Source organism: Natrix helvetica (assembly GCF_964273705.1).
Source record: "Natrix helvetica genome assembly, chromosome: 1".
NCBI classification, from domain to species: Eukaryota; Metazoa; Chordata; class Lepidosauria; order Squamata; family Natricidae; genus Natrix; species Natrix helvetica.
Window position 1 is genome coordinate 137,693,005 of NC_138548.1, and position 21,742 is coordinate 137,714,746.

At 39.8% G+C, this 21,742-nt stretch overlaps 1 protein-coding gene and 1 long non-coding RNA gene across 2 annotated transcripts in view; both read right to left on the reverse strand.

Moving 5' to 3' along the window:
• LOC309382490 overlaps positions 1 to 21,742 on the reverse strand; it is a 273,086-nt gene that overhangs the window by 13,391 nt on the left and 237,953 nt on the right. The window lies entirely within an intron of this gene.
• DBI (diazepam binding inhibitor, acyl-CoA binding protein) lies at positions 12,999 to 20,843 on the reverse strand. Its single transcript, XM_081936543.1, has 4 exons — positions 20,686 to 20,843; positions 19,562 to 19,679; positions 14,457 to 14,519; positions 12,999 to 13,251 (listed from the first exon to the last, which is right to left on the reverse strand). Exons 1-4 carry the CDS (start codon positions 20,692 to 20,694, stop codon positions 13,175 to 13,177), a joined length of 267 nt encoding a protein of 88 aa, XP_081792669.1. The 5' UTR covers positions 20,695 to 20,843; the 3' UTR covers positions 12,999 to 13,174.

Consider the following 21,742-nt stretch of genomic DNA (forward strand, 5'->3'; position numbering starts at 1 on the left):
TGTGTTCCCCAAAACTCCCTGAATAAACAGGAGACGTGCTAAATATTTAGCTATACCACTGTTACTTAAAACATTATGTTTAAATTATGAGTTTAGCAAAACATTGGTCTAATGGGTGACTCAATCCAGGCTAACATTTCCGATTCAGGTGCTCCATATTTCAGTTTTCCTTTAAACATCCTTTTTCAAAAAAAACATTTCAGGATGGCAGCTTGGGTTTAAAAATAACTTTTTCTACATTCACCTAACCAGTATTTCTTGACTAATTTTTGTTTTGGGGTAGAGCGTGCCTTTTCCTAATAACTTGTCTCCTTTGAGTAAGGCAGTTTAATTCCTTAATCCATAGATGTACTGCTTTTAAAATAGTTTATTTTTCTTCATGAAATCTTATAGGAATTGCAAATTATATAAAATTTCAGCAGAAGAGAATATATGTAGCTCAGGATTGAATTGAGGAGTCCTTGAAGATGATGTTACCTAGCCTGGTGATGAAATATCAGCAAGTAAATAATCAAGCTCAGCCTCCTGGATCAAAGTCTGCAGACAAAGATAAAGAGCAGTAAAATATTCTAAGTATAGCACTGCTTGTGACTCAGCTCCCTTCAGGACTCTAATCTATTTTTTTTTTTACAACAAACAAAAACTTTGCTCAACTTGGATAAGAAGAAAATGGGAAGTAAGAGGAGTCAAACAAATGAGTATGGTAGATTAATCCAATCAGATCCACCACATATGTATAGATAGTCCTCAATGTATGACCACAATTAAGCCCAAAATTTCTGTTGCTAAGTAAGACAATTGTGAGTTCTCCCCCATTTTACAACCTTTTTTGTAGCAGTAACTTGAATCACTTACAGTTAAGTGAATTGTGCCGGTTGTTAAACAAATCTGGGTTAATACAATACAATCGTAGAGTTGGAAGGGACCTTGGAGGTCTTCTAGTCCAACCCCCTGCCTAGGCAGGAAACCCTATACTGTTTCAGACAAATGGCTATACAACATCTTCTTAAAGACTTCCAGTGTTGGGGCATTCACAACTTCTGGAGGCAAGCTGTTCCACTGATTAATTGTTCTAACTGTCATGAAATTTCTCCTCAGTTCTAAGTTGCTTCTTTCCTTGATTAGTTTCCACCCATTGCTTCTTGTTCTACTCTCAGGTGCCTTGGAGAATAGTTTGACTCTCTCTTCTTTGTGGCAACCCCTGAGATATTGGAACACTGCTATCATGTCTCCCCTAGTCCTTCTTTCTCTTAAGCTAAACATACCCAGTTCCTGCAACCGTTCTTCATATGTTTTAGTCTCCAGTCCCCTAATCATCTTTGTTGCTCTTGTGGTTCTCCCACTTGTCACAAAAGGTGATCACACAATCCTGAGACACTGCAACTATAGATACGTGCCAGTTGTCAAGCACCTGAATTTTGATCACGTGACCATGGGGGATGCTGCAATGGTCGAAAATGTGAAAATAAGTCACTTTTTAAATCACTTTTTTCCAGTGCTATTGTAACTTCAGATGCTCACTAAATGAATGGTTGTGGGTAAGGACTACCTGTACTGCAGTAGCATTATTGGCAGATGTGTTTTGATAGGTAGGAGGACCAGCTGAGTTAGAGAAATTAACCAATTATTTCTTGCATCTCATCTAATTGCATCTAACCTCCTTATTTTGTTTTATTGGCTGATTAACTTAATACCTTGCCTGCAACAATGAATCAGATTTTATGGTATCTCAAAACCTATTTGTAGAAAACCTTTCAAGGGAGGAAAGCATTTCATATGTTTCATAGCTGAATGAGTCTGCAAAGCTTTACTTTGCTACGTCTTTACAATGTTACCAATTTCCACCCCTTCTTATAAAACATCTCTTCAACAAGGGGATAAGCCCAGCAAGAATTACACAACACATAACATTAGAAGACACAGGAGAAATATGGACTTGGGCAATTCTAGGGACTCTGGAAAAACGGGAACCCATTTTGGGTTCCCTGCATTTTGTCTTTTGCTGATCACTTTTAATCTCCATGAAATTGGCATCACTGCTATGCTAAGATGATCCATGAGCAATCTTCTGCTATTCCTCTATGTTTTCCTTTATGCTCACAAGTTGGAACAAGTAGGGAAAGTGCATGGAACATAGTCCTTCAAGATCCACATTCAAATCCTCTTTAGTTTTCAGCCCAGCGTGGCTTAGAAGGTTCTTCTTAAGAGGATAAAATGAAATACTCCACGTATCCTACCCCCATATTCTGTGTAGCAATAAAAAATGAGCTAGATATATGAATTAACTATCCAGGAATTACAGAATGAAGGAAACAAATAAAACATAGAATAATAGGGTTGGAAGAGACCTTGGAGGTCATCTAGTGCAATCCTCTGCTCAAGCAGGAGATTTTGCTTGAATCAAATAGGAGCACTCCTTGCCTATGCAATGAAGTGATGATGGAACAATAAGACCATTCTGAGTATTGTAGTTTCTCCACCCTTTGTGACTTGGATATAAATTTATACAAGAGTTCCTTTGGGCTGCAGGTTGTGTTCTCAGATCATCAAAGCTGAGGTGGTGCAGTGGTTAGCTATCAGCTGACTGCTAGCTGCAGTTCGGCAGTTCAAATCGCACCAGCTCAAAGTTGACTCAGCCTTCCATTCTTCCCAGGCGGTAAAATGAGGACCCAGATAGTTGGGGGAAATATGCTGACTCTGTAAACTGCTTAGAGAGGGCGGTAAAGTACTGTAAAGTGGTATTTAAGTCTAAGTGTTATTGTTATTATCTCGGGAAGCATATCTTTAAACCAATCATTGGGGGTTGGTTGGGGGAATATAGGGGTAGGATATGTGGAAAAATTCATTTTATCCTCTTTAAGAAGAACCTTCTAAGACAGGCTGGGCTGAAAACTAATGAGGATTTAAATGTGGATTCACATTTCACTTCCCTTCTCAATGATCTCGTGCAGAAGAAAGGAAACAACTCTTCCCCCTCCATCTGACTTCGGTAATGAAATGTGGCTGTGATGAAAAATACATGAGCTTCACATTCTGTGACCTTTGAATTATATTGCAGTAGAATGTATATGAGAACATTTCCTCATTGGCAGCTAATGTCAGCACCAACGTGCCCTTCCAAATTTTTATGTCTGCTGTGATGTTGTCTTCAAGGGAGGCCCAGCCCATACAGGAGAAAGCCTTAGCTCATCCTTACCTTATCTTTCGTTTTGCCCTGGTTACCATCTCATGCACTGTCCAGGCATTTTGTCAGTGGCAGAGCTTGGTGGGCCATATAGGGTGGAATGAGTCTAGCATTTATTGACCACTATTTTCCCCCCAATCCCTGGGTACTCAGGGCCATTCTGCTTTGGGCAGTGTGGAAAGCTGTATTCTTTCAAACTGGGCTCTTCCCAGTTTGCAGACTGGATCTGCAGCTGACCAGTTGGAAAGGAGCTGCCCAGCAAAGTAGAAGTGGGAGAGAAGAAGACAAAGATCCCAGGCTGCAGTCTTCTTTATCAGTTGGCAGTTTTGCAACATGGATTTTAGTGCTTCTGTGGAATAAAATTGAATCTGGCAGCCTAGCTACCTATCAAGATTCCCACATGAAGGCCAGTGACTGGTAGATGTTTTTCTGCCAGATAGTGGTATCCAATAACAGAGGAGGAACCCAAAACCAGGTGGATCCACCAGTCCCTTCTCTTGGTGTCTCCTCTACACCATAAATACATACGGCAGCAGCTCTTGCTGATGTTATGCTGGCAGGATAGGAATTGTCACTGGGATTAGCAAATGTTCAGTTTTGATAGCTTCCTGCTGGCTCAAGAAGGTATGGACAGCAGTGCAATTTAGCCCCGAGGAAGAGTCCTGAATACATATGCATATAATTGTGCCATAAACAATGCATTTATTTTCTGCTATTTTCTTCCAGAATGGGCCATTCTCTTTTTGTTGTTGTTCTGAAATAGCAGATCTGCGTGCTCATCTGACTTTTTCTTATGATTAATGCAGTATGTTTATTTCATTATCTTGCTACTTTTATGCAGTATTACCAGGGGTGGATTCCTATGCAAACCGGTTCTGGTTCACTTGTGTGTGTGGTGTGCTGGCTGCGCGTTGCTTGTGCATGCGCATGCACAGTTAGCTGTTAATGGTTGTGCACATGCAAGACGATCATTAAAAGCTAATAAACAAGATGCCAGCAGCAGCAACGGAGACTGGGGAACTGGTTCTGGGGCATGGCCAGTCTCAGTTGCTGCTGGTTCTGCAACCCAGGAGAGATTATCACTACCGGTTTGGCCGAACAGGGCCAAACCAGGAACAACCCACCTCTGAGTATTACTCCTTACAAGTAGTGACCCAAAGCATCCTGTGGATCACTTTTGAAGTACTGTAGAGTTGCACTTCATTAAGATATTGAATTCAGCTGGAACAGTAAAGTGTACAATAGACCAGAACACAGAGTTATAGTTGATTAGAGTCCTGACTCCTGCATCAGGCAACCTATGTTATGATTGGTTGCTGGAAATTTAAAGGGGGAGGTTCCCTCCCCCCACATTTTTTCTTCTATGTTTTCAGTATACTGTTTAATTTATCTCATGATATTCCTGTGTTCCTGAGTATCTTCTGCTCTTTCTTTCTTTCTTTCTTTCTTTCTGGAGGATGGCTATTGTGCAATTCCTTGACACACTTCAAGATGTCATTTTGTTGACTTGATTCCACAAAGTAATTATTTAATTAAATGAAATGAATGATTGTATATATGCTGTATATATTCTTTCAGTACTTTAGTATATAAAAATACAATAAGACCAGCATATATGTGTGTGTCTGTGTCTGTGTGTCTGTGTGTGTGTCTGTGTCTCTCTCTCTGTGTTGGGCATACCAGGGGTTGTAACACATACATACATACATACATACATACATACATACATACATACATACATAGAATACAGGAGAATAAATGCACACATCACAGAACACAAGAACACAGTAAGAAAAAAAGAAAAAAGTCCTCCCTTTTCCAGCACCTTAAAGCTACAGGACATGAAATTAATTTTGAAGGAACCAGGTTAATCTCCAAAACTGAACACTTCAACATACATACATACATACATACATACATACATACATACATACATACATACAGATTGAGATTGTCTTGACAAAGTTTTGGCGAGGTCTCACTCACCATCTTCAGGCTGGGTTTTGGGCTTAAAGCGTGGTCGGAGCTGCCGTCTTTCTATAAATCTTGGTGGGGGTGTGTGGAGTGCTGGCTTTGTTTCAGTAAGTGGAATGATTGGTTGTGTGGTTGTATCAAGATTGGTAGATTGGTGCTGATTGGTGCTAGCTCTGTGTCCGTTGTTCTTTCGTGTTGTAACAGCCTGGGTGGTGGGTGGGGCTCATTTGTTGATTAGGGCTGGTTTCCAGATGTCTGGTAGGCGGGAGGTATCATCACGTTTATTCATGTTGTGGGGGTGTTTCTTTATTTCAATAGCTTTCATAATTATTCTCTTGTTGAAGTGTTCAGTTTTGGAGATTAACCTGGTTCCTTCAAAATTAATGTCATGTCCTGTAGCTTTAAGGTGCTGGAAAAGGGAGGATGTTTTTTCTTCTTTTCTGACTGCGTTCTTGTGTTCTGCGATGCGCGCATTTATTCTCCTGTTTGTTTGTCCTATGTATGTTGCAGGGCAGATTTTGCATGGTATTTTGTAGACTCCTTGGTTTTCTAGCTGGATTTTGTATTTGGGGTTTCTAAAGATGTTGGCAATTTTTTGGTCAGTGTTGAAGGCTGTCTTGATATTGTGTTTGTGGAGAATTTTGCTGATTTTATCTGTGGTGCCTTTGATGTAAGGGAGGAGGGCGATGCCGTTGTCCTGTTCTGTGTCTCGGTTTTTTGGGGGAGTCTCCGTTTGGATTAGGTTGGTAATTGTTTTTCTTTGGAATCCGTTGGAGATTAATATGTTTGTGAGAGCGTGTAATTCAGTTTTCAGGTGGTCTTTGTCGGCTAGGCGTTTGGTTCTGGAGATGAGGGTTTTGCTTACAAAGTTGATCTGTGCAGGGTGGTGATGGGATTGTGCGTTTAAGTAGCGGTTGGTGTGTGTTTTTTTCCGGTAGATGGTGTGTCCTAGGGAGCCATTGGGTTTTTGGTAGATTAGGATGTCCAGAAAGGGAAGTTGGTTGTCTGCTTCTATTTCCACGATGAATTGTATTTTGGGGTATAGGCTGTTGTGATGTGTGAGGAAGTTGTCCAGTTTTTCTTTCCTGTGTGGCCAAATCACGAAAGTGTCATCAACATATCTAAGTCAGAGTTTGTGTTTGTGTTCAGATTTATCTAAGGCGTTAGTTTCAAAATGTTCCATGTATAAGTTTGCGATGACGGGTGAGAGGGGTGATCCATTATGGATGAAGTATGTGTTGGTTCCGCAGTGGTTGGTCAGGTCCAGGATGTGTTGGGGGGGGGGGGTTGTGTTTGTTCTGGATAGCTGTCAAGCCTTCTTTTATAGGCACTTGGGTGAAGAGGAATATGACATCGAAGCTCATGAGTAGGTCGCTGGATTGTAGGTTTTGTTTCTTTATTGTTTCTATGAAGTGGAGTGAATTTTATACGTACGTGTGAGGTGATGGATTCTGCGTAGAGTTGGAGTTGTTTGGCGAGGAATTTGGCAAGATTCTGTAGAGGTGAGCCTATGGAGCTGACTATGGGTCTGATTGGTGTTCCTTCTTTGTGTATCTTGGGGAGGCCATAGAGTTTGGGGCATCTGGAAGATTTCTCTCTGGGGATGATTCTTTGCTGGAACTCTTCACTGATGGGAGAGGTTTTTATTTTGGATTTGGTGGTTTTTTTCCAGGTAGGTGGTGGGGTCTGTGTTTAGAGATTTGTAAGCGGGATCTTAGAGTAGGTTGGATAGTTTGGCTTAGTAGTCAGACATGTTCATCACCACTGTGGCGTTACCTTTGTCTGCTGGGAGAATGATTATGTTGTTGTCTTTCCTCAGGTTGGTGAGTGCTTTTTCTTCTTGTTGCTATAAGTTGCTTCTGGGTGGATTACTGGAGCAAAGGACGTTGCTGACTGCAAGTCTGATTTTATTGGCTTCATCTGGGTTGATTTTGGTGAGTGTAGCTTCAACTCCGCATATGATGTCTTCAGTGGGGATGCGTTTAGGGGTGACTGCAAAGTTTTTTTTTAAATTAATTTTTATTGAATGTTTTAATCTTTAAAAACAGTAAAAAAGACACAATAAGGAAAAAAACCCACAATAAAACAAAACAAAACACAGAACATACAAAACAATATAAAGTAATTTTACAGCTTTCAATATTGGCTTTCCTGCCTAGCTTTTATAATTCTCCCTTCTGCATTGCCTTCCTATTACTATAACCTTGTCCTATGATGTAACAAGCATAATATAAACACTTATAGTAATATTCATTATTTGTATCTCCATCTATTTGTATTCTCTATTTCCTGTTTTGGCTTCTGATTTCTAGCCACTTGTATATTTTATTCCATACTTTATAGAAGTCCGATTCTTCTCTTTCTTTTAATTCTATTGTCATTTTGTCCATTTCTGCACATTCAAGTATTTTCATGATTGTAGTTTCATCTGAGGGTGTATTAATTTTTTTCCAATTTTGTGCGAAGGCAATCCTGGCTGCAGTGAGTATATGTGTGATTATATATTGAGATTGTTTGTCCATTTTTTGATCCAGTAGTCCTAATAAGAATGCTTCTGGTCTGAGTTCTATTTTTCCCTCAGTAATTTCTTCTAACCACTTTCGAATTTAGGGTGACTGCAAAGTTGAATCCTCTGGAAAGGACATTGGTTTCAGCTGTGGTGAGGGTTCTGTCTGATATGTTGTGTACTGTTTGTTTCATGAGTTGCTGTGGAGGGCGGTTGGGCTTCTGTTGTTTTTCTATTCTGTGGAGTTTGTTGGTGTGTTTGTCTGTCTTGTAGGAGGTTTCTGTTTAGGCTCTCCAGAGGGCTAGTTGTTTGGATTTGTCCCAGAGTGCTGGGTGGATTTTGTTGCTGAGTTTGAGGTGAAGAGTGAGTAGGTCTCGGTTGGTTTGGTCTAGTAGGAATCTTTTCCTGTGGAGTTCGTTTCTGATTAGGGCTAATTCAGTTCTTTTCAGGATCCTTTCAGTGGCTGAGGTTTTAGAATGGAATTTTAGTTGGAAACGTTGCCAAGACAATCTCAATCTTACATGGGAAAAGACCTGAATACAACAAGACCAGCATACCTACATCCATGAAAATCTACGAAAACAAATATCTTACCTCTACAGGGAGGAAACTTTCCTGCTCACCAGATCCTATGAGAAACTTGAAGTCCGAAGAGCCACCATCTTATGTGACCTAACATTCCTACGCAACTGCCGAGACAAAAGCCTGATTCCCCACATGCTTCCCACTAAAATTCCAACTTCCAATTAAAATTTAGAAAGACGGCAGCTCCGACCATGCTTTAAGCCCAAATAGCCTGAAGATGGCGAGTGAGACCTCGCCGAATTGTTGCCAAGACAATCTCAATCTTACACGGGAAAAGATCTGAATACAACAAGACTAGTGTGTGTGTGTGTGTGTGTGTGTGTGTTCGTTCATTCATTCATTCAATTTTGTCATTCTAGGAAGTCTTTTTTAATTATGTTACAAACCAGAAATTAAGCCTTCCTCCAAATATACCTTCAAAGATCAAAACACTGCAGAGATGAACATTTACAGCCTTGTAGGGGCCAGGTAATTGGCTAAAGGTCTCAGACATTAACATTTGATTCTACATACACTGAACAAGATAGTGTTCTAATTACTAAAATAAGCAGGAAAATCTTATCACTGAGATTAAATGGTAAACTTTTGTACACTTTGCCATATTTGATCAAAAGGTTCCTGTTTCAGAACAAGTTGCAACATGAGAATCAAAAAGAAAAACACTCTATTTTATCAGCTGTGCAGCAGTATTGCTGCCAAAGTCCAAATTGGCTCCTGCAAATATGGCAAAATAGATGTTTAATTAGAGCATGATCAGGAGGTTTGACAACTCCCTTGAGGAGTCCTTGGTGCTCTCTGAGCTTGGTAGGGTTTTTTTTTCCTTGCTAGTTTGCTAATGAAATGTCTGCAAGAAAACCCTCAAACTCAGAGAGCACCAAAGACCCCTCAAGCATACTAAAGTCCATATTCTACTAAATGTTAAACTTTATTTTTTTTAAAAGGGGGAGGGTAGCATCTACAAAGCAAAGCACCTTTCTTAATCAACAAAATGACTGTGGAGTCCACATGACCCTTAAACATTCTTGGAAGATAAAGATGGTTCATGGAGTCATCCATTGTTGACAAACTATTGGGTTGATTCTCTTCAATAGCTCTGTAAAGACCGACGCATTTGAAAGTTGAAAAAATGGGGTGGAGATGGCAGTGCTGGTGGAAATGGTAAAAGTGGATTTTCATTCCCATAGTTTGGCCTTGAGGTATTAAGATTGAAAGACACTGATTCTGAATGCAGCTCATCACAATGCAAATAAACAGAATAAAGGTAAGGTTAAGGGCTCATGCTTTATTTCCATGTAATAGAAGTGGACTTTGTGCAATTTCTTTTCAAGGCCATAACACTTCCTCTGAATTGTGCTTAAATAAAGGCTCAGAGTCCGCGAAGGAAGGAAGAAGCAAGCAGTCCTGCAAACTCCAAATGTTTGTACCAGCACACCAAACTCTACCAGTTCAGCGTTTGTTCCCAACAATGCCCCTCCCCACAGTGTCTCCTTAAATCTGCCCCAGGTGTGCATTGTGAAGAGGGACAATGTGCTCTCCTTCTGAGACATTGGGTCGGCCTGTGTTGTTCCCACCTTCTCTCCCCTCTCCGTGCTCGGGGATCAGGAAGGGGTGGTCCTTGCTCATCACCTGAACTCCATTGCTCAACTCCACTGCTTGCCCTCTCTTTGTCATCCTGCCCACCCTTCCTTCCTGCTAACAAGCCGTCCCTATCCTGAGGAGCTGTGGGCCACGGCCACCAAGCCCTGCCACGGCCACCAAGCCATGCCCACCGAACTGGTAGTAAAAATTTTTGAATCCTACCACTGCTTAAAATGTCTTGCTTAGCAACAGAAATGCTGCAATTGTGATCATAATTAGAGGATTACCTGTAATCACGAGCAAGCAAGATCTCTCTGCTCTTCAAAGCAAGGCAGGATGGTCCCTCCCTAGCAGGGAGCAGACATAAAGGCACACAAGATAAAAGTTCAAAAGAAAGAAGCAGAGGAGAAAAAAAAAGCAAGATGCAGGCAGCTATTAGTGAAACAGGATTTTTAGACTATATTACCTTAGGTATGATTCTGCCAAAATATTACATGACAACCTATAAAATAAAACCACCAAGTGATATATGCTTCCAGCTGAGGGAATCTAAAGATCTGTTTTTAGTAGCTGTTACTTAGTAAATGTTATTTAATAAATTTAATGGAATACTGCAATACTCTTGAGTTACTAGTGACCTGTTACCAGTGAATGAAAAGTCTTCAGTGTTGTAGTCCTTCTGGGGCATTCCACTACAATTCTTCCCAGATCTTCATATTTTGACCTTCTTACATACTCTTCTATATATGAGTCTTGCTAATTCTTGCTATCCATTCTTGATCCCAAACTTCAGATACTTTTAGTTGTTCTAGAGCAGGGGGTCCCGAACGTGACAACTGTAAGACATGTGACTTCGACTCTCAGAATTCTCTAGCTAGCTGGAGAATTCTGGGAGTTGAAATTCATTTCTTAAAGTTGCCAAGATTGGGAACCCCCGCTCTAGAAGGCAAAGCTAATCTTTTATATTAAATAATCAACTATTGGTTTCTGAGTTAAGAGTTAGAAAACAAAATATACTGTCAATTCTTCCTATAGAGGATTACTTCAACTGCTGTATGCCTAGGTACTTCAATTGTTCTTCAAAGGTTTTGCTCTAATAGCTTAAATCAGGATGAAAAAGCTACAGCTCAATTTATATAGGTTCTGTATTCAAAGGGAGCTGGCTCCCTCTGCTGACAAGATTGTTTCTGAAGTGTTAAACTTTGGATTCCATTTTTGTAGGTCATTATTGTACCCATTATATGCAACAAGGCTGGGAACAAGTTCGCATGAAACTATTTTATACAGTCTGGCCAGATGTGCCTTCCTACATTTCCCTGTTTTAATTCCGTCCTGGTGTATTTTCTGGCCTAAAGTCTATTCAGGAACATATATGCCTATGTTCATTTGTCATGGTCAATTAACACAATATAAGTGTTTTGTTTGACATACTTAACCATCAGCTAACCTGTCAAGCCAGGTTCATGCAACAGTGACTGAAATGCAGTTGACCAATTTATGGCTCAATATGTTGCATGCTTTCAGCCTAAGACTAGGCTCATGCAACATATTGTCGTAATGCCTTGTAGCCTAGTATGTGAACAAACTGTCAATTCTGCTTCATTCAATAAGCAAACTACACAATGCATGAATAGGACTGAAGACTTGTCAAGACTAATAATGCACGTGTTGGACTATCTCCAACTCAATATTGCAAAATAGGTTATTTCTATAGCCTTTTCTGGATGGGCTTTTTTGCAATTACTATATAGAATAACACAGCCAGTGTCAGCTTGCAGCTTTGACATTTAGTGCAAAGGCAGCAGATAATTTCAGCTGCCTCTGCAGTCAGCAAACCTGTAGCAATTAAATATGAAGATTGCTTGTGAAAAGACAATCAGTAAAGGATTTAATCTGATACATGTTAAGGTTACTACTTTACTTTTTCTATTACTCAAGCCTGACATCAGCATAAGATTTCAACAGAATACCACTTGCTATTAAGTGGTAATTGCCATGCCCCTTAGATGTACCATTGCTAAGGAATAAAATTAATCTGACTTGGATCATGTTGAGCAATATGATGTAGTTTCCCCAGGAAAGTCCTGGTTAACTCCAATTGTGTTGGCATTATGCCCCGGCTTAAGTGCTTGTTCAGGGTTCATTTTTTAAAATTAAATATAATTAATAGCAGTTTGGACAGCCAGTTTGGTGTAGTGATTACTGCACCAGGTTAGAGACTGAATTCTAACTCTAAGGCGTAAAGCAAGCCAGGTGACTTTGGGCCAGTCACTTTCTCTCGGCCCTAAGAAGGAGGCAATGGCAAACAACTTCTGAAAAACCTTGCTAAGAAAATTGTTAGGGACTTGTTCAGGCAGTCTCAAAGATTCAGACAGAATGGAATAGATTTTTACTTATTTTTTTACTAGTGGAGCAAATCTATTGGTACAAGTTCTCATTTCTTCTTCTTTTTAACCACTGTATATATGGACAAGAGAGTCCTGAGCAACCTTTTCCTTCTCTACCTCTTTTGAGATCTTTGCCTTCTTCCTCCTGCAGCTAACTTGCTCACCTTGAATTCCTGAGCCATAGTTTTCTGCTAATTCTCCATGTTTCAGCACAAGAGACCCAGTTTGTAGGATTAAAGTACATGGTCACTCCTTTTAGCATTGACTGTGCACGTTAACAGACACTTCTAACAAACCTGCATAGTATGTGCCTGGCTTGGACCTGGTCATCCTAATCAAACCACGCATTTTAAAAAAAATCCAGTTAAATCATCCTGTTTGCAAAGGAACAAGCAGGTGCATATTTGCTTGTCAGTAGTTAAGTTGTAATATGGTTTAGGGTTATATGCTAACATGGTAATTGGTATGGGATAGTCTTAGATCTAGAAGAGCATCTTAATTGGAGGGATGAATTTATCTGCCTTCCCCAGATCCTAGGCAAGCAGTGTGTATACCTGAACTGCCGTCTGTCTATGTTTCAATTGTTGCCAAGTTGCTGGAACAGCCTACATAAAACCAGGACCCAAAGGAGGAAACAGGCAAATCAAGGGCTGTCACATGTAATACACAAAACTAAATGTGGTTTGTTTATTGTGAATAAGCATATGATGTCAACCCACCAGGGAAATTGATACTTACAGTATGAATTACTGTAGCACTTTAATGAATAACAAGTAGAAGCAGCTGTTGTTACCAATCAGTTGAACACTGACTGGGTATTTTTATTCTATAAACCATTAGAAGAAAAATTTACACTGCTATTCAGAAGTGGCAAATGTTTGGCACTGTTGGCAGTAGTGTGTGCTATACAATTTAAGTATCCATATTGTTAGTAAAGCATATTTCCATTCAGGCAGGAGTTCATTTCATTCCATATTTCTCCTTCAACTCATTAACTTTGGCTATATATATTTTGATGGCATCTTCTTTGGACATACCTGAAGGGGGGAAAAAGTTTTTTGGTAGGTGAGCAGAAATATAGTATGAAAAATTTTGCAATTCCCATTTATTTACTACCCCCATTTCTCCCTTTTGCAACTAGCTTGAGACAACCTAATTGGGAAGTTCTTGTGTAAGTAATGGTTCGAGTGTGCTAATTGGTGGCATAAAAATAAGTGACTTTATTCTTTATGCCTATGAAGAAACAGTGATGGCCATTCCTTCTGCAATCTGAAATTATAGAAAAGATTGACAAAAAACTTGTCAACGCATGCGAGTTTATCTCATTTTCCTCCCCTGTAAACTTCTTGCGGGGGGGGGGAGTTCAATAACAATTAAAATAATAGTAAATATATTAATGTTAACTTATGCTGAGTACTATGCATTTAACAGCATTCCTAGCTTTTATAGCCTTGTGGTTAATGAGGTTGAGTTTTGATTTAAGCCATAACTTTTGGTAAGAAAAAGCAATGCATTTCATCAGTTCAATTTACCTGGGAATCCTGACCAATTAATTGAACTTTCAGATTCTTATCATTGCCAAGTTCTATTATAGAAACCTTCTTATATAAAACCATCAATATTCAGGTAAGAATTTGCCTAGAGAACAATATTGAGCAACGTATGAGATTTCTATCCTCTTATTTTTTCAATAAGGGATGTGGTGGCTCAGTGGCTAAGCTGCTGAACTTGTCGATCAGAGAGTTTGGCGGTTCAAATCCCTAGTGCCACATGACAGAGTGAGCTCCTGTTACTTGTCCCACCTTCTGCCAACCTAGCAGTTCGAAAGCATGTAAAAATGCAAGTAGAAAAATAGGAACCATCTTTGGTGGGAAGGTAACAGCGTTCCGTGCACTTTCGGTGTTTAATCATGCCGGCCACATGACCATGGAGACATCTTTGGACAGTGCTGGCTCTTCAGCTTTGAAATGGAGATGAGCACCACCCCCTAGAGTCGGGAACAACTAGCACATATGTGCGAGGGGAACCTTTGCCTATTTTTTCAGTAATTTTAGATTGGCACTGAATTTCAACAACCCTCTTTTGCAAAAGAAGCATGTGCAAAAATTAATTGTTTATGCCACCAACAAATAATCTGTTAAGATCACAGAAATGATATTCTTTCGATTTCCAGGCTGAAGGTTCGGTTAGAATCGGTGCTTTTAAGTCATTTGTCATTTCATTTGTCTTTGCCAAGGCCTACCTTTTAATTTATTCCAGGCGTCCCACTTTGCTTTGCCTTTTAAATCAAACATTCCAGGGCGTTCTGAAAGAAAACATTTTCACAAGGCTCTTAGATGTGCTTATAGTACAAATCACAGCTTTGAGAAGACTTCACAGGAGCAAAAATAATGCACTTTTAACTTTGCAGGCTACACAAGTGGTGTTACCAAAACAAGTGATTTTTAAAAAAATATATGGAATCAGGCAGTTTTGACATTAAAAAATGTAAGGCTCTCCTGGTTCTATTTTATATGCTTAAACTAAGAGTTTATGTATTTTAAATCTTGCTTACTAGAAGACTGAAAGCACATTTTTTATTTTAAAAAAAAAAACACCAGATACTAATTACCGTCCACACCACTAAAAATGCTTGATTGCAGCAGGATGGACAAATTCTTGTGATCTGCTAAAAAAGATTGTAGCTGTTCTAACTTAAACTAAAACATCCTGTCAGTGTGGGACTATTACTATTTATTGATCCATGACATTCATTAGAAACCCAGAGAATAAATGGTGCTGATAATTGTAATATTTTTCTACTCAATCAATATAGTGTAGCTGTTGCTAGGTCAGAGTACACTAAAGGGGTCTGCTAATTAGTGCTAACAGTACTTATGTCAAAGAGGTTTCCTATACAGTTGGATAACAAGCTACCTTGAATTGTTATGAAAAGCGGAGCATGGCAATGGAGCAATGCAATGGAGCAATGCAATGGAGAACTTGACATACATGGGACAAGCTCTGCTTACATCATTCAGTTTAACGTGCCTATCGACATGTACGCTCATGCAGGAGTCAAGATTCTTCTGCTGCAGATTAGGTCACAAAGATTTGAAAACAGGCTCTACAGGTAGTTCTTGACTTATGACCGTGTTTGAGCCTGGCAATTTGGCTTTGTAAGTCACGGCAGTTGTAAAGCCTTCACTGTGTGACTGGACCCAATTTTACAACCTCCTTTGCAGCAGTCATTAAGTGAACCTATTGTTTGCTATGAAGTACTTTTTGCTGGAAACAGGAAGTAAACCCTTTTTATGCTAAAACTGTAAATCATGGTCACGTGACCATGGAGCACTGCAAATGTGGGGCAGTTGCCCAGTGCCTGAAATAGTCACACAACATTGTGTGTGTGCACAATATTGGAACTTTGAAATTGGGTTGCAAGTAGCTTTTAGGGATCCATTATAACTTCAAGCTTGAAAGTCAACTACTTGCATATTGCATTAAAGGGTACACTTTGTGTGAAATGGTAAGAGTATACATCTACCATTAAAAACAAACTTTTACCTCCACATAAAACCACCTTCCTTTCATAATCAAGTACTGCATTAATTTATTCCTGAACTTTCCAGAGAGTCACTTTGGAAATTTAAAAAAAATAATTTGCTTTATTTTATATCTGCTTGTCCCCCTTATCATCCAAATGAATGGAACAGCAAGATGTAAAACAAAGAAATGAAAAACATATATCCCCAATTTGAGGGGTATTTGGTTCTAGCAAGTAGTAGTTCTATTAAAGGTAGAAAAAGATTGTGTTCTGAAATGATTCACATTAAAGCCCCATTTTCTTTTAGATGAGGATAGTGCGCTTTCCATTATATATTACTTAAAATTGCTATATATTTAATTGCATTTGCAATTGTATTTCAAGAATTCAGATTAATCTGACATTGGGTCCTTCGATCCTTAGAACACCCATGTTCTAGAAAACCTTCATGGAACTTTCTGGCCAAGTTTGCATATTTATGCTGGCCAGAAAAACTTAAGCAGTTTTATACAAGAGTGCCATTTTTAACCCTTTGCTGTGCCTACTTTACCCAAGACTCGGTGTACTGTGTGAAGTCAACATGAATAGTCTTTTAGATTCCTGGTTAACTCCAACCAGGTATTCATTGATACAACTATATAGAATATCCAAGTGAAAGGGATGTAATATCACACCTACCCAGAATGATACCCTGCATCTGAAACCTTTGTAAAAACAAAGCATGTGGATGAAAATATTCCTGTGTAGAGTTACACAACCTGACTTTTCCTTTTTACAGGTTGTTCTGTGAATATGGACTCTGTTTGTTTCTCAGTAAATGATGTGTGCTTCTGCCTAGAGAGATTGTTATCTGAGCAGAGTAGTCTCCCTTTCCTTGTCAATCTATCCATTTTGGGCAATTCTTCTCCTGACAGGTCACCAGAACAAAATAATCAGGTTTGTGTACTTGTCTCACGTGAAATGTGTTTTGGAGATCTGTTCTATGCTTAAACTTTTGGCCTAAGCCTCAAACGTGTCATTCAACAAATCTGCCACTTTAAAACTTTAATTCTCAAAGTTGGCAATGAGACTGTCTGGGGGAAAAAAAACCCACTGCTCACCAGGCGGAATGGATGACCTTGAGCTCAAGTTGGCAGCACTAACCCAGATAAAAATTGAGCTAATGTCCCTTGCTTCCCCAGCAGAGATGCCAGCAATGCTCAGCTGGGAGTTTCTATCCCCCTCAAATGTCCAACAGTATCAATATGGTTGCAACTGTATTAGGGAAGAGGCTTCTGTGTCTCATTTTTTTGATCTCCAGGCTGACCTTAGACTTCCTTTTTTATATGAGTAAGCAAAATTATTTGAAACTATAAGGAACATTTATTGTATTTTTTGGAGTATAAGACACACCATTTTCCCTCAAAAAAGAGGGTGAAAATCTGCGTACATCCTATACACTGAATACAGCATTTTTGGCCTCCTGAACCACCATCCCCTTTCACCAAAATGGCAATGCATAGCCTTTGGGAGGCTTCCAGAGTGCTCCTGGGGGCTGGGGAGGGCAAAAATGAGCAAACAACAGGCCCCCCACAAGCACTCTATAAGCCTCCTAAAGGTTATGCATGCCCTTTTTGTTTGACAAAAAATGGGCCCGTTTTTGCATTTTTGGGAGATCTGCAGAGTGCAAAACCTTTTTTAAAAATTTGCCTCTTCAAAAGCTTGGTGGGTCTTATACTCCGGTGCATCTTATACTCTGAAAAATACAGTAAGTATAAAAAGAGGAACAGTATTTCAAACCACCATAAAGTTAGGATCAGTTGCACAATAGGCCAAATCTTTAAGAAGGCGAGGATATAATAGCAGGCAGTGATTGAAATAGTTTATGACATAATGATAAAGAATTGTCTCCAGGCTCAATTCTCATGATTAACGTAAGTGCATTCTTATGATTTTTTTTAAATAGGACTGTTAGACTAAGTTTCTTTCCAAATTCTCATACAACTTACCATTCTCCCATACAGTAGGAGATCTCGAAGCAGAGGCAGAGAATCTGGTATCATTTACATACATCAGACCACAACTAATGCAAATATTGGTTATGCTGAACAAGGAAGATGGCTTACAAAGGCCAAGATATCTGGAGTTCTCTAGGCTGCTTATCCCTTTTTAAAGGTTTATGATGTTTATGGCTCATTTTATCTAACTTGAGTTTTGTTTTGTTTTTAGATAGCCTTCCTGTAACATAAACATGCAGGTCTCTAGTAGAAACCTTAGTTAATTGTAAGGTGTTAATTAAATGGTATTACAAATAAATATTTTCCTATCTTCTATCAGGGCACCAGATTGTACTCTTCCTAACAGATAGAACTAGGCGCAATCATGCAAAACAAGGCTTATATTTTCTACCACTTGTCTGTTGTAACATCATGTTCTGTTACAACCAAAATCAAGCATCTGGTATTTTGGTTTCAGTTTCCTAGAATTTGCAGAATCAAACACTTCATGCACTAACCTGGCATGCCTTCTATAATGATTTCTTATATCACAATCCATGCAAAATTAGTCAAGAAAACCAGGTTACAATTTTTAGTTTAACTACCTGTTCTATAAACAAAAGCTCAGTGGAAAAGGCTGCATAAACCATCATGATTTTAGAAGTTGAAACTGCAATTCCCACAACTTCTATTTTGGAACAGTTCCATGATATGTGCCAAGATTCTTGGTCTAGTCATTTTAATTAATCCCCATAAAAGCAGTAGAAGCCTAAAGTGTGCTGGTCCTTACACAAGTTGCTTAAACAGCATATTGGCTAAAAGCTTTTGCCAATAAGGCAGATTTCTTAATTAGTCATGCAATGCTTTATCTCTGATTGTCTATTTTGCTTGGAACATGGTATCTTCCTAAGCATCAGAATATGCCAAGTCTGCTCGCAGAATATTGCTTAAGGCATTAACCACAAGTTCCACCATACTTGGTCTCTATTGCTTTATGAAGAATAGCTAAAAGGAATAGACCAAGAAACCTAAAATAAACTGTAGTATCACATTGTTTGCAATCTCATGCAGATTCTCAGAAGCAACACAGAAACATATTGGCTAGGAAATTCTAGATGTTGTCCCAGGATGGCTGGGAGAGATGGCTATCTTGAACCCTTCCAAGCACTGTGTCATAGAACCACTGCAATCATTGTGACCTGTAATGTTATAGAAACACTTTGGTGTCATGATTAAGGTTCTGGACTAGAAACCAAGAAACTTCTAGTTCCCCATTGGCATGAAAGCTGGCTGGGTGACATTGGGCCTCTCTCCCCCTCTTTTTTAATCCAATCACCTTAGCAAACCTGCTGTGTGGAAAGTTAGATCCTGGAAAATTAGGTTCTTATGAAATAAAAAAATTGTGTGTGTGTTTGTGTGTATAAATATATTTATTTATTTATTACAGGGAGTGAGGAGTCATTGAGGACAATGTATTAATAGTTATGCTTTTAATACTGTCTGTAATAATGATCTTTTAGACATATTAAAGTGGTACGCTCTCTATCTGTAGCTTATCTCTGACCAAATACAGAATTTTCAATCAGGAGTCAAGCTGAAGTCTATTAGCAAGCCTGTCATGAACATACATATAAAAGTGAAAGTAGAACAGGTTAAGAGTGTGTGGCTAAAAATGAGCCAGATCTTGACTTCAGCCCAATAGCTATTTGTATATTTTATCACATAAGACTGTGGAAATAGTTTTGTTCGGATCAATTCTGAAAAGTTTTTGATCAATCAAAGTGGTTTTATTCATTTGAGATGCTGCAACCGTGTGCCCATTGAGTTACTACCAGTAGTTCTTACCTGTATTTACATCTCCAACTGTAACTTGCTTAAAGTGGCCGTAGAGATCCAGCAATTCTTGATCTGATGGTTGTGTCTTCAGGTTCTTAACTTCTTCAGCTGCTTTATCAAACTCTGCCTATTACAGTAGGTGCAATAAGAAAAAGGTTTAGTGCTCCCATGGCTGGAAGCTGGCCATTCTTAATTGTATTCCACACAAGGATCGCCATTTCTAAAATGTCCTTCAGTTTTAACCTAACTACAGCACACTATACCCAGTGCACCTGTCACCGATTTCAACTTGAATTGAGGGATGCCTATTACAGAAGGTTCTATTTTCAACCTACACAGTGCTTGCTTGAACAAAGCCTACAGAGATCAAAAGTGTGATATGGGTTGTGAAATGTTGCGAAATCAGGTTCCAACACTAGGCAGCTGAGGCTCCAGAATTGTAACTGGGTCTCCCCCCCACTCCCGCTACAATTCCGATTAGTTCCTAGACCTCCCTTCCCCTGAACATTGTTACTTACAGTATCAAAAAAACTTACACTAACAAACACCTCACCGCCTCAGCGTTCAAATGTAGCCACAATTGCCAATTGTTTCACCGATGCACTGGAAACAAAGTACTTATTTGGCTCCCTTCTCCCTCTCCCTCTCCCTCCCCCGGCAAGGAAGCTGCTTTCTTGTAGGCGTTTTGGAAGCACTTCAGCTGCCGGCAAAAACTTCAGGTAGTTTATTTTCCCCTGAGTAGTTTATTTTCCCTTCTAAGACACCGAACAAATTGCAAACAATAATTCTTCTTGCATTCAGTTGCACATGGAAAAATCACTTCCGACAAACCTGCAGGGACGCTCCCCCCCCCCGCGCTTTGCTAGGGCAAGTCGCCAGCGATAGGAAACAGAAGAATTACAAGGGAATGGAGCTGATGCGGATTTAATTTAGCAAGGTTTCTTTTAGCGACGAAATAAAAGAGAAGGAAGAAAATGGGCGCGGGGATGGGAGGGAGGCGTTAGAAGGCACGGCACGCACGTCCGTATCCCCCCCCCTTTCCCTCCATGCAAGACAAAAGAGTAATTCAAAAGAGAGAAAGAGGAAGACTAAACGCTTTGGGCTATTCGTCCCCGGCCGGTGTTAGCACTCACCTGCGTCATAATGGCAAAGATAGTCAGAGATCCTCGACAGGGACGAGAGAAAGACCGAACACCGCCTAAACTACTGAGAATGCGCTTTCCCTTTGCAGCTCCTTTGCTTTGCCAGCGCCACTATTTCACTCATCAGCCCAGTGGATGCCGACCAATCACAGGAGGAGGAGGGCGGAGAATTCCGCGCCCTCCTTCAATCGCGTCTCCCCAAAGGAGCTGATGGACGGCGTTTGACTCAATGCGAGGCAAGAGTTCTCGCTCACTGAAGAGGGACGAGGGATCCTCACGTCCGGTTCCTGAGGGGAGCTTGGAAACTCGGACCGATCAAGTCCCAGGCTAGAAAGTAGAGGATCACATTGAATTTTCATCAACACAATAAAATATCAAAATAATTAAAAAAGGATCTTCTATTCCTGATGAGGGTCGTTATAGCAACGCAGTCTGCCATTTGTCTTTTTCAGAAACTTTTCCCCTTTGCCTGGAGTTTTTAAAAAAGATTTCTGGCGGACTCCCCCGCAATTAGCAATCGAGTTCAAAAGAGTTCAGCTGTCTTAGCATCTGCAGAACGGGTGGTGGCCAAATCAAGGAAATCTATGTTGGTTAACCAGTGCAGCAGTACTACAAACGTCATATTTCAAGTATTACAAAGTCCATACTGTGCGTCAGCTCCACAGCTGGAGCTAGACTTCAAGATCCCACAATTGCAGAGGGGGGTGACAAATGCTTGTTCCTTAGAAGCAAATGCCAGAACAGCGTAGCTACGTCCAGTTTTGCCATTGCAGCCTATTGAACACGTTTCACTGTACAGAGCCTCATCTTTTTACTTCCTTGTTTTCCAACATTAGTTTTTTTTTTCTACAACAAAAACTGGCTCTCAAGTACATTTAATGCTAGGCCTGCCAACAACGAGCCTCATTTTCTTTTCTTTTTAAAATATTTGATAGTTCCAGAACTTCAGTCGATGCAAAATGTGAAATGGTATGATCATCATTAAAGAAAGTTTGCCAAAGTTGAATTTGCATGACATGCAGGCTTAGGATATGATTGCTCAGTTTAT